This window comes from Meleagris gallopavo, chromosome 11, assembly GCF_905368555.1.
Source record: "Meleagris gallopavo chromosome 11, MGAL_WU_HG_1.1, whole genome shotgun sequence".
In the NCBI taxonomy this organism is placed as follows: Eukaryota; Metazoa; Chordata; class Aves; order Galliformes; family Phasianidae; genus Meleagris; species Meleagris gallopavo.
In genome coordinates, this window is record NC_139414.1 from 21523727 (window position 1) to 21537517 (window position 13791).

The 13791-nt window shown below is 43.3% G+C and overlaps 2 protein-coding genes across 11 annotated transcripts in view; one reads left to right on the forward strand and one right to left on the reverse strand.

Moving 5' to 3' along the window:
- The window catches only part of PPM1L (protein phosphatase, Mg2+/Mn2+ dependent 1L), an 87607-nt gene extending 79751 nt beyond the window's left edge, over nt 1–7856 (forward strand). The window contains exon 4 of the mRNA XM_085232581.1: nt 699–7856. Within this exon, the coding sequence (XP_085088707.1) occupies nt 699–1045 (347 nt within the window). The 3' untranslated portion in view covers nt 1046–7856. The remainder of the gene's footprint in view (nt 1–698) is intronic.
- Nucleotides 1–13791, reverse strand: part of B3GALNT1 (beta-1,3-N-acetylgalactosaminyltransferase 1 (Globoside blood group)) — a 54278-nt gene that overhangs the window by 23905 nt on the left and 16582 nt on the right. For 5 of the 10 annotated variants that reach the window (XR_014885395.1, XR_014885393.1, XR_014885392.1 and 2 more), the window contains exons 1-2: nt 11646–12175; nt 8065–9812 (exon numbers count right to left, since the gene is read on the reverse strand). Coding sequence is in view for 5 of the 10 variants with exons in the window: in XM_085232583.1 (XP_085088709.1) it covers nt 8767–9729 (963 nt within the window). In the remaining 5 variants the exon portion in view is untranslated. The other 5 variants (XM_085232583.1, XM_085232585.1, XM_085232584.1 and 2 more) reach the window with 5 other exon arrangements.

Genomic DNA, 13791 nt, shown 5'->3' on the forward strand with positions numbered 1-13791 from the left:
GCTATAAAGAACGAATGTTTTTCTAAAAACACCAAAGCAAACAACTTGCAGATGTAAAGACAACAATTCTTCCGATTTGGTTACGTGTTTTAATGCTCCATGATAGACATTTTGCAAATTATTTGTCCTCAAGTGACTCTGACTTTTGATTCATGTTAGAATGGAGGAAATATAGCTACTCATCAGTGCAGACAGTGGCACACAGACACATGCAACAAAACTGAAGGCGCTTCAATCTGCTTTGACCTTGAGGCACTGCGTAGCTCTCTCCTTGGCACAGTCAGTCTGGGTGCTGCCCAGGTGCTGGCTCTATCAGTCACTGACTTCAGTGAGAGATGCATTTTCCTGTAAGCAGTTCCTAAGCACTGTAAGAGATTTGCAACTGGAAGTAGCCCTGATCCTGGTGATGGTAAGCGCAGTCAATCAAATGCCACAGTGCATTTTTCTAATTCAGAATAATACTTTATGATGGGTTTGGTCACAACATTGTTGTGATATTTTTTGGCACACCTTGTGCAGGGCAGTTTGCTGGAAGGCACAATCCAACTCTTCTTTGCAGTGCGGTGATATTTAATTAAGACATCTGCTTTTTGAGATGTGTAACATTTATAAACCTCAGGATACCGCAGCATGAATTTGTGAGTGGATGTGGCAGAAGGTCGTAGAAAGTTTTAACAGTGTTTGGTGTTTCTCTGCAGGTGGATTTATCAGCTTTAATGGCTCCTGGCGTGTTCAGGGCATCCTGGCCATGTCCCGCTCGTTAGGAGATTACCCTCTGAAGAACCTGAACGTTGTCATTCCTGACCCCGATATTCTCACCTTTGACCTGGACAAACTGCAGCCAGAGTTCATGATCCTGGCATCTGATGGTCTGTGGGATGCCTTCAGCAACGAGGAAGCCGTCCGATTCATCAAGGAACGCTTGGATGAGCCACACTTTGGAGCCAAGAGTATAGTTCTACAGTCATTTTACAGAGGGTGTCCCGATAATATAACAGTGATGGTGGTGAAGTTCAGGAATAGCAGCAAAGCAGAAGAACAGTAATTACCAGAGGTTCTTTGCCTCACCGAACTTAAAACAAACTCTTACATTTTAAACATAGTGGAAAGCTCTAGTAAATCCCATTAAGATTCCACACAGAAAGAACAGACTCCTCTGGGCTTTGTTCTTTGCTTAACAAAAGGAGCAATACAACAAATACATTTTGTGTGATGATAAGAATTAAGTTTCTTCACAAGCACCTGTCTCCTGTGACCTTGCTGCTCCTTAGAAGCCAACTGTAATCTTTCATTTCAGAATTTCCTTTACAAATCCCATGTATGCTTTTCATTTCTCACCTCTCCTTTCTAAAAGAGGTTCGTTCAGATACACAGCAGGTCAGGGCAGTACTGCTGCTTAAGTGATAGGAATGATGTTGCTTTTTCACTTGTAGATGTGACGTTTCAGAACAATGCTCTAATGTTTCTCATCTCTTTTTTAATCTGCAGTGATAAGATTGTGTTGGAAAAGGTTTGTAGTTGTTGGTCTGTTATGAAGGAAGGAAAGGAGCCAACTACGAGTCTGCTATCACAGAACTGGCTCTCACACTTTGTTTTTTCCACCCTCAATTAAACAAATCCCTGCCAAGCATGTGGTTAGGTATAGCTACTGAATTACCTGAAGACAGGTTTATTCAGCCTGTGCACTCCTTTAATAACATTTATTCTATGCCATGTTGTAATGTTAAGCTCCATCAAAATACTCCGATGTCTGTCATCTTCTCTATCAAAAAAATAGCTCTCTCGTGATAGAAGAATGAGTGCCATTCACTGAGACTCCTTCCTATTAGGTTTTTGGCATGGACTTCTCACAGTCAAGTAAGAAAACAATGCAAGATAAAATTAATTTAATTAGTATTTGTAAAACTAATCAGAGCAGAGTGCTCTATAGAGCTGCCTAGATGGAAGTCATGGCTACGAAAACTTTGTACCGCTGCAGATTAATTTGTGGTTTTAATCTGGGGGAAGACCACTTTAGGACTGATTTTTGGTATAGTGTGTAAGTGCCAGACAGTTCAGTTGAAAGCTTGTGATAAATCTAGATAAAAATATTTTTTCATCTAACTTTCAATATTTAATTATACTTTGGAATCTGTGACTATTGTCTAGGCTGTACATCTGATAACTTAGTTGGCTGCTTCACAAAGAAGTGGCAGCAGTGGTGGTGTACAGGACATGTTTTAGAGGAACACATCAGGGCCTGAGGTAGATGTTAGTATTTTGGATGGCTTGCTTCCCTGTATTATATCCTCTGGGATTCCTTCCCTTCAAACATGGTCCTCTGGATGATCCGCTGAAGTCTCTTGTCTGCAAGGAAATGGAGGTTCTCAGTCCTTGGGCCCTGAGCTAAAGCAGGGATATAATGTGCTAACTGACGCTGTCTGTTTCTTGGATGAAGATACACAATCAATTAGATGAAAAACTTCCTTGTGCTTATCACCCACCTGGAGTGTTTTCTGAGAAAGGGCTTGCAGTCTCAAACACTGTCATCTGTTATGGTTGTGTTGGGCAGGAATGATATCTCTCAAGACAGAAATGAAAGAACACAAATTCTGCTTTCCATTCAAGAAAGAATTCTCATCTTAGTCTTTTCAGTTTGATTTCGAGATGATCTCTTCCCTAACAACCTTTCTTTCTTTAGTTTGTTTGGGGATCTTAATTAGATGTGTTGCCACTGACAGTGCCCTTCCAATTGTATACATGTCCTTACATGTCTGCATTCTCTCCTCCTTCAAAACTGTGAGTAGAATTTTTGGGCTCTGAGTAATGGTTAATGCATGCCAGTGAGCAACAGAAGCATGAAAGTGTCCAGCGTGCTCTGATACCCCCCTGCACTGTCCCTCCCCAGAGGATGGAAGATTTCAGATGTTTTTAATTGCTTGAACAGGACGGACAGCATTCAGTTAATTTTAAATGCAATTGTGCAGTTAAATGGAGAGGGTAACAAATGCTAATAATTGCAGACTGCTTCAGTTATTTAATTTTGAAATAAGTATTTGAGGTCAAATGTTGCAAAATGAAAACCTTGTGTGATATTTCATGGGAGTGCTTCATCATGGACTCAGTAAACGCTGCAGCAGCAGTATCAGAACTGTGCTCTGGGCAGAGCTCGTGGTGCGTGTAGCATTTGCCTTTCCTTTCTCCTTCACAGATGATGTTTCTGTTGCACTGGCTTTTCTTTGTAGAACAGAGACTGGATGTTTGTCAAACAGCTGCCCAGGGAAAAGAAGAATTAGATGTAGCAGTTCACAGAAGGCTAAAGCTGAGAAGTTTGTACAGCTGCTACAAATCCTTCACAGGATTTGAGAAGTTGGAAGCAGAACAATGGTCAGCTCCAAGAAAAAAATGACAGACTAATACCACTTCAGAGAAAAGATTCTGGCTGCCAGTAAGCCTTCCTGCAACTCACGTTCTCAAATTATCAAGCATTGCTGACGAATTGCAGACCTTCTCTTGAGCATGGCTAGCCCTCTGATTGCTCTATTGAGATGGATGGGAAGTGATGGGAAATGTGTGTGTTCACAGACTCTGGCAGCTGCCATGAGGAAGCTGTGGGACAGTGGCACACTCTAGGAGTAAAGTGAGCTCTTGCATAGCTTGCTGAAAGGATTTAAGAAAACCCAGAGTACAGTACAAAACTGTTTTGCAGATTTCATTCATCACATGGCCACCCAGTCAGTTACTGAAACAGCCCTATTTCTACCTTTGAGTGTTTGCAGTTGCAACAGCAGTCAATGTAGCACTTTTAATTTTCTCTGCAACACTCCCACCTCTTTAGTAGCTCCCTTTCCTGGCTGAAGGTGTTCATGCCAGTGACCTCTTGTAAGGCTGTTGATATTTCTTAATTTTTTTTATTTTTTTAAACAAAGCTAGTTTAGGGCATGGTGGTGATGATTTGATGGTGGGACTAGCTGATTCTAGAGGACTTTTCCTTTAATGAGTCCATGAGTCTCTACTTACATCTACTTTAGGTTTAAAAAGATGAAGGACTAATGAAGATGACAGGCTTTGTGCAGTCTTCCTCATATGCAGTGCCTACCCATGTTACTCATTAGAGGTCTTCTAAGAAGCCTGCTAATCTGGTTCTAGCCTTCCAGTCATGCTGATTTGTGCCAAATTCTGCCATGTTACATACAGCTGTTGGATGACAAGATTAGCTAATGCACATACTGCTGTACAGCCTGAAAGAGCCTCCACTGCTTTGATATATCCCATCTATCCTATATCCTACATCTGGAAAGAAATATCCCCACAATGTCAGAGCTGTGCAACAGAACGCAGTCCTGCATTGGAGAGGTAGCAATTTCCACACACCATCCAGTGCTGCTTTCCTGCCTAGGCTCCTGCCCAAAGAAGGGATGCACATTTTGGTTAAAGTGCCTCACATACATCTCAGAGCTCCCTGATTCTTGTGTTACACGTTTGTGAAAGTCTTTTGATGGTTTAGCCAGAGTAGGTCCATCGGTGACATCTGTTCTTCAAGCAGGTGCTGATAAATTAAACTGCTGTCAAAGAGCATCTTTCATACGGTCCAATCTGAAATAAAGAGCTTAGGCTGTTAGTGCTACTGTGAACTATCAGTGTAACTCCTGTGATAGAGATACTGCCATGTCGTGTGGATAACTTACAAGTCTGGACTTAGAAAGGCTGCTCCTCCCAGCAGTGGCAGGGCTGCCAGCCTGGCCATTTGTAGCTGCCCGTAGCAGAGGGGATGCCAGCCGTGATCTCACAGCTCCGCCCAGTGGCAGGCGTCAGCACGGGAGCCCTGCAGGGCTTCTCAGCGCGAACTGCTCTGCTAGCGCTTTTGGAAAACGTGATCTCAGAGTGCATTGTGCCTTCTGCACATGTTCGTAAGGTTAATGCGGACCATCCTCCCGGCGGCTAAAGCAGCACAGGCAAAACACGTGCAGCCATAGGCACAGCTAAGAAATGCAGGTACTTGGTTGCATTTTTTTACATTTTTTCTCTCAAAGCCATAAGTGTTTTTAAGATTACATCTTCACTGCAAGCTCAGAGGAGACTGCACTTTACTCTTGCTTTAAGGACCACCACAAACAAAGCATTACTGAGAGGAGCAGATAGGGTTTCAAGCTGTCATCCCAGTCAGGCTGCAGACTGGGATGCACACAACAGCTCCAGCCATCGTCACTCCACTATAAAAAAACTTCATTCAGGTCATCGGGATTAAAGTGGCCTGGAAAATTAATGTGCTGCGTAGCGACTGTCAGAAGACTGGAGGTAAACAGCGCTTAGAGACAGAAACTGTCCCAGCAGAGGTCACCCGGGGTGAACTCTGTATTTTTAAAGGCTTATTTTACTGGAGGACAACTAAGTCCCAGAGCCCCAGCACTGCAAGTGGCCTAGAAAGCCTGCAGGGGGTTGGACTTGATGATCTCTGGAGGTCCCTTCCAGCCCTTACAATTCTGTGATTCCATGTGACTGTGAAACTGCTATGAAACACATTTCCTCCTGCGAGTTGCAGGTTTATACTGACTAGCTGAGAACCATGTAACAGCATTTCAAGGAGAGCAACTACACTGAGAAAACGATTTTTAGAAACCCAGTATATGGACAAGGGGAAGGGGTGTGTTCTGTTTGCTTTTTACAAGCTTAGGTTTCTTTAGAATAAGGACTCAGTTACACATAATCAAGAAACAATCTGCCTAGCTTCATTTGAGCTCTGTTTGCTTTCCTTCTACACGGAGCACTTGCATTTGGGTATGGCAATACACAGTAACTGCTTTAAAACTTTCTGCAGTCTATGAACATCATCTCTTACCCCAACACCTCAGCTTTAAGCAGGCTGTAGACAAAGCAGCCCAAATGGCACACACTAGTCAGACAAAAATAGAGATGAAAAATAGGGAGAAGAGCTCTGCCTCCCAAATGCCTTTGGCGTGTCTAACATATCTGGCAGACAGATCAGGAATTCAGTGTCACAGTCTGATTAACCTCCAGTCAGTTTCTAGTTTCATTTGAAAGAAATAGGATAAATTTACATTATTTTAATGTGCATCCAGATGTTGAGCTACTTACTACTAAAACACTCAATGCAAGTTCATTGTACCTAGACAATGTAAAACGTAGATGTTTCAAACTAGGTCATCTTAATGCTGAACTGACTACAGAGAATAATGCTCTGAATCTGCAGCACCTGCTTCCTGACTTACATTGAACAGCACCTTGAACCATTTTGACTTATGGACTCTTATGGACGATACACAGGATTGGCACTGTACACTGTAAGCTCCTCTTGCTATGCACCCAGAAGCAGTTTCCAAACATCTTTGTCCAATCAATTATTCCGCTTTTCAAGATAGAAAGCCCCCAATTTTCATATTAAAATCACAGTTCCTTGGAATCCCACTTGAATATGATTGAGACACTTGCGTGCATAAGACCCTTAGGATGTGGAAAAAATTAAGCCTATAGTTTGTGATTCATTTTTAGTAAATTGCTCTAAGCAGATGCTATGAAATTTGCACCAACCACTGACTTAAATACTGATACAAGTTCCCAGTGGTAAGCTTTTTTTTACCTCTTGCATGGCAGCTCACACCAGACTCTCCCAATAGTTGCTTTAAGCAGACATGTGATCTTAGTTATGCATTATTACAGTCTTTTAAGCAATAATAAGGTTGGGTTCAAATATGAATTGTATCTGGAAATGAGTTTTTACAAAAAGAACTCAAGCACAGATTCAGTAATACTTTACAGTGCAACTTTCTTGCAGGATTGATGTCATCTTAAGTTACAGTGTCAGGTGGCATAAACAGATGGCTGGTACAAACCTACATCTGAGAAAGCAGAAGCCCTGTTGTCTATGAGCAGTGCTGTCGTTCTGGAGCACCAATATAACAATGCTGGCTTGGTGACACTCACATTTTTACTGCAGTACTCTGCAGCCATTTCTCCACCACAGTCATTTTATTCTCACCAGGAGCACTGTCTGCTCTCCCTACCCAGCTGCTGAATATTGCATAGTCTTTCACGGTCACATTTTTTTGAAGAAGCAATACAAACTACTGTGGTGTCAGTGTTCTTGTGAGAAACCATTTATTTCTGAGCATGTAACATGGCAGGTATAAAAGCAAAACAAGAAGGGTTTTTTATTTCCATGTGTAAACATCCAACAAACAGTTCACACTGCTAACAGAGCTCCTGGGAGCTGACCACAGTGCTACCACCAACCAATGGAGCGCAAACCCAGAGGAACAGCTGCAGCTTCCTCTGTTTCAGGAACCACCAAGCATTCTTTCCTCAGTTGTGCAAAACTAATAGCTAAAGATACAGTATAACAGCAGCAACAAAATCCATTTTTGAAAAACTTTGACCTTCTTGGCAAACATTCTTAGAACACTGAAATCTGAAATACTTGTCTAGACAATATTCTCTCCGAGACATCATTTTTGTATTTCAAAAAGTAATGTCCTATAATTCCCTTGTAAAACCATGTACAGTTATGGAAAAGACAGAAGTCAATACTGACCATTACCACAATGTAACAAAAACATTGGTGAAACCTCAGTCTGGGTACTGGAGGTTTCTGCACCTCTTCTAATTTGTCTCTAAGAGACTATCTGAAAGACAGCCAAATGTAAATACGTCGTAACACGTTAGCTATAGAACAAAAGGTGGCAGTGCTCTGTCATTCTAGATGTACAGGATGTAACTACAGTATCTTCACTGTGTATTAGATGTGTCTAGGATAATTGTTCATGCAATTGAAAATTCTGTATTGCTGTCAATTAAAAGTGTAAACTACTGAAACCTTGGCCTTGCTGATATGAATAAAGTGGTTAAAATACCCATCTTTACAGATACAGTCACGTTTGTCTTCTTTAAGACATGAGAAGCCTAGAATGTCATTCTTGTTTTCATTTCAAAATTTTAAGCAAGAAATGGATATGAAGTCACAACTTAAGCACATCTGTCTGAATCTTCCCTGCTCAGCTACAATAACTCAGGGTGCATCAACACACACACCAGTGTTATCTGATAACCACTGCATGAGACATCTCGTACCTGAACTGCACGTGAACTCTTCTGCATCTAGCTCTGTAACAGCCTGCGAGCACTAGCAGTTCTACCTGAAAGACATTAAAGCAATTCTATTTTGCATGTATACAAATATGCTTACATTTGAACACAGACTATAAACATACATACATTCGAACACTGATTAAATGAGAAGATGTAAAGCTCCCAGAAGAAGGACAGAACTGATACATTTAAATAAGAAGGTAGCTCCAAGTTTTGTGCTGTGCAGAGAACAAATTCTTGAGGGTGGCAAAGGATCATGCAGTTCACAAAAGGACCAAAAGAAACATCATTAAGCAGTGATGTGAGAAGCATCTCCCCGGCTCATTTCTTGACGTAAACATTATTCTTCAGTGACACCTCGTGAATTCCAGATTTGGGCAGACATCCCATGGTTACAGCAGAGTGCACGGAGAAGGGTCAAAGCAAGACAGTGCAGTGCATTCCAAGTACCCACTGTGCATAGGATAGGGACATGGAAATGTATGAGTTCCTAAATAAAGGCACCGGGAGCCTTAGAGGATCCCAGAACAACCCTCACAGTTCTGCTGCTGCAGCACAGCTGGCTTTCAGTCAATGTCATCTCACCATCTGCTTTTGTTCCATGTTCCCCGTACTTCAGTTCAATATTTTTACACTGGAATTCAAAGTTTCAAGTCATATATTTATCAATATACTAGTACAGAATCAGAGGCAAGTAACTGAAATGACGGATGACAAATCCTTCCAGAACCTGATCATTTCACTTGGCATAATGCCATGCACTGCAATCAAGCGTCGGTACTTACAGATATCAAAATTAATTTTATCAATAAAGAATTGTTGATTACCTTCTGGAATACTGATGTTCACCTTAAGAATATTTAAGCAAATTCCAACATAAACGTCCTCAAACTTTATAGGTTTGATATGACCCATCAATTCATAAATCCTCAGAGCCAGTTTTCCATCCAGTACATAACCCATTCCACTGCAGTATGGAGGATAAAACTTGAATGGATATTCATCATAAGAAATGTATGTTTTTTGGTAAAAGCCTCTATAGGCAACGTTATCTATAAGAGGATAGCCTGTAAAAATGCTTTCTGAGGAGTTGAACTTCAGAAGGAACTTCACTAAGTTACCAGTGTTGATGAAGACATCGGTATCCGTCTTCATGATGAATCTAGCATTAGAACAGAATTCAGTCACCCATCTGAACGCCATGATGGTTTTCAAGGTAAGATTGTTGTATGTGTCCATAAAATCTTGGCGAATTATGTCACCATAGAGTATGATTTCATCTTCTACTGAGAGTGCTGCAGAATTGTCCTCTGTTTCCGTTTCCTGACCTAGTAAGAACAGGGTTAGAACTCGGTGTCCCCACCAGAAGCTTTCAGATCCCCATGTTATCCTTATGGCTTGTCTTGACTTCACGTCCTTAGGTCTCGAAGACACCAGGATGACCAGAAACGGGTTTATGTCTTTGCATTTCAAGTGTTGACGCGATGTGAAGAGGTAGGCTTGTTTGTAAATTGGTTCATACTCATAGAAATACATGCTGTTCACATGTTCAACCACAACGTTTGAAGGAAAAGTAATGTACCACATGGTTACGACAGAAAATATGAGAAGAAAGAAAAAGATCCATTTTAATGGGATCGTATGCATGACACTAAATAGAACTGGGCAGTAACAGAAGTATGTCAGTAGCCTTCAAAATCTGTACCACAAGTTCTGAAGTACGTCTCTTACTGAAAAAGAAACAAAAAAGTAGTGTTCAGAATGCTATTGTTCAAGCAGTAACTTGTTCTTAGCGTGTCAGCTAAAGTGTGCTGTAATGAGGAAGACAAACTCAAGAACAGCCCAGCTGTTACATGTAGCATCCTATGCACCATGAATCAGTACTGTATCCCGGAGTGAGCACAAGCAAAATGCTGAGCTGGAAGAGAGTATTTCAGTGAACAAGATGAAAAATATCTAACTTACGTTAGATAGATCAATGCTTAGTATTTGATTTTATATAAATAATATTTCTTGGGATTTGACCAATCTGAAGTAAAACACATCAATGTGTGATCAGTTCTTGACAATCTAAGGGAAAAAAAATCTGGTGATAAAGATTTCAATTCCTTACAGAAAAGCCTGATTCCGTGACATTTTGAGCAACAGAATCAGAGACTAAAGCCTGATCTGATAAGCAATGAAAAATCTGAGAAACAAGGAAACCATCTCTTCAGGTCCCTTGCCACACTATGCAGAACACAATCTTAAAGCTGCCGTATCCTTTCTACATGCTGGCACCACACAGCATCCAGAACAAGAACTCCATTTGACTGCAACCAGGAATCCTTCTGTGGAGCTGTGAAAGTTCAGCTCAGGTTCCCAAAAACCCTTGCAGTCCTGTTCCAACCTTCCCACCCCTGCTGGCCCTTCCAAACCCTCCTCATCATCTTCCTCATCGAAACACCAACACTGAACCATCTTGACCTTTTTTGAATATACAGCAGCTAGCGCAGAGGCAGAGCGTGCAGCCACAGAAGTGAAAGAACAGGATGTGTGATCAGAAATGAGTTCTTGCAGACTGCTGGTAGAAGAGGGCAAATGAAAAAAAGTCCACGCTAGGTATGTGCCAACAGCACCATCAGCTCAACATGATGGCCAACGACGCACAAAGCATTTCTGCATGTGTAAGGTCATGTTCCCTAAGTGATATGCTGACTTGTTCATCAAAATAAGGCTTTAATAGTGGTCTCTGGGTGGGCACTGGTGTTCCCTGAAACATCAGACAGCTGTTCCTGTAGTACCCAGAATCAGTGACACAGATAGGCACCTTCCAGCTTTCAGCAGCAGAACTCTGCCTTCAGACCCGTGCAGAAAACAGAAGAAGGGCAGATTGAAGGGGAAGTCCTCACCGCAGCAGGTGGCAGAAAATTCCCCTTCTGTTCTTACATCAAACGCTCAATCAAAAGAGAAGAGGCGGAGGAGACGAAGTGCAGCTCGAGGGCTGCTCTTCTCAGGGTGACATTTGTTTCCAAGCTGGCAGCTTGCTGGAAAGGCCCCGCCAAGGTGAAGTTACCTCCACGTGTCGTCCCACGGCTCACCGCAGTACCGGAGGTGTTTTTTGCAGGAGCCCGGACTGCGTAAAGTACTGCCACGTTCAGAACTGCTCGCAGCAGCTCTTACAGATGCCTCGCTGTGCTTCGCTCTGCCCGAGCGGCCTTTCTTTGCCGCAGGAAACCTCTTTTGAGAGGTAACACCCACAACCAACAATTCATTAAGAGGAAGTCTGCTGCCCTCTGCTGAAACTCCTCAAAAGTTAAACTGCTTTCATATTCATATAAGCAAAGAAAGAGGCAAAAAAGTTGTCAGGGACTTTTGTTCTCGGCACCTTCGAGGAACCGCCGCCCCCCGAGCGGGCACAGCGCGGCCCGGGACGGCACAGGGCTCCGGCACCTCCCGGCACGGCCCGGCGGGGGCGGCAGCGGCCCGGCACGCGCGGCTACGGCTCTCGGCACCGCGCAGCCCTGCCCCTCGGACGCAATCCCTCCCTCAGCTGCCCGCAGCCGCCTCCCGCCCGCCATTACCGTGCTGCGCCGCGACGTTCCGTCGCCGCCTCCCGCTCGCCGGGCGTGACCGCGATGTCGCGTAGGGCGGAGCGGGGCGGAGCGGCCCGCCTCCCCCGGGTAATGGCACCGCGGCCGCCTCACCGCCTCACGACCGCCTTACGGCCGCCTCGCGCCTAACGGCCGCCGCGCGCCGCAGCCCGCCTTCCGCTCGTCTGGCGGCCGTCCCGCGCCTCAGCCCTCCCGCCTCACGGCCGCCCCGGCCTTGCTATGGCTCTTGTGGGTTCCAGCGAAAGAGGAGTCTTTAAACTGAGCTCGGTCTCATTTAGCCGCAAAATTCACTGCTGTGAGATCTGCCCTCAGAGCCTCCCCGTGTGTCCCCGCGGCCATTACAGCGTCCTGCTGTGGCGTTGGGGAGAACACCCCAAAAGCGTTATGGCACGAGGTTCCTGAGTTCTGACATATGGCGGATGGGCTGCCCCCATGTTTTACAACTCTAAGACTTTAAAATGAATATCCGAGCAAACCCTACCAACAATAACCGTGCCCCAGCAAAGCAAACACACCTTTGGACACCCGTGAGGCGAGCTCTGGTTCCCACAGGTTTTGCATGGCTGTTTGTCTCCCCATCCTTCAATTCATTCATATACATTATTTATAAAGAATCACGAATACTTCCTTCCGTGGTTTAATACCTCCTGAAGGAAATCCTACACATAATCCATGTGTGTTATTAAATATGAAAAATGTACAAAAGTGAGTGTGTCACTGTCATCTTTTGTTGCCCCCAGTTAGTTCTGGTAAAACCCCTTTAGCTTCAAGAGAAACCAGCTTATGACTTGTCTGTTGAGACTGAGGTTTATTTTACTCAATGTGTAATATCAGGGCAACCCATGTCATGAGTATCAGAATGATTACCCGTATCAGTCAGCAGCTTATTTAGCCAGAAGACCTTTGCATCTTTTTGCTGATTATGTATTTTCTGAAGCACAAATATACTGACCCTTATGAGTCCATTTAGGTATAAGGCCAAATAAGTAGTGAAGCACTCAGTATGCATCAGGTTAGCACAGTGTAGATCTACCAGCTGTCAAAAAAAATGGAGACTCAACATGATTCAAATAATATTAGACTAAATTTTCAATTTCCTCTTATTTAATCTATAGCTTAGAACACTAGTTAAAAAAAAAATAAAAAATTCCTTCTGATTCAGACTCAGGTAATTCTCCCTTTCTTATTCCTTTCTTAAAGGAAATCAACGTAGCAACAACAGAACAGATGATAGCAAAGCTAACAAATGTCAGGTAGCTGAATCCCACCAGAGATCAGATCTTAAGATCTGTTCTGAGACTGCATCATGCATGGTGCAGTTGGACATGTTCACACAAACATAACTCAGAGTTTGTAATCAAAGCAGAGCACTTCATGCAGGAAGGAACAGGAAGAATAACTACTGAGTCAAAGGCAGTCAGCTTTAGAGCGCAGCGCATTTTTAAATGCAGGGCTAATATAGCTTGATTGAGTCCGTGTGTACCTACACAGGCTTACATTAGAAACCACTTGAGATTAACATACTGCTGGGAGATGAGACACTGGTGAATCGGGAACTTTGTCATTTCGTGGACTGATAAGCCTGGACAATAGGGTTTTCCTTCCTTACTGGCTGTGTTATTAAGTTTCTTCTCCAAAAGGCATGCAGTAACACAGTAACGTCTCTGAGGGCACTCAGTGAAACAGTTGCAGGTGGGTGGTGGATCACTGGACTGCAGGGTTAGGGTGTACAACCAGATCACTGCTGATTCAGAGCACGCAGTTCTTCAACGTAAAAAGTTTCTATATTCTAGAGGATGGTCAAGTGAGTGTGGTTCAGTGTTTGAGCATGTTTAGAGACCTTTGGGCTTTGTGACCCACTGCTACATTACTCACCGCAGTTCCACCCACGGGCTTGGCATTGAACATTACACCTTCATAAATACTGTTTGCATATAATCAACTCGATAAAAGCCAGAATGTATTTGTACAGAGCTTTTACTTACTTTTCATAGCACAAAGCAGCTGCTTCCACTTCCTTTTCCTTACTCTTTGTGCTCCATCTGACGGAGGAAGAAAGAGGTCTTACTGATAAAAACTGGCTCCACAGAAGACAGTGAATTCCGCCTTTAAAGGT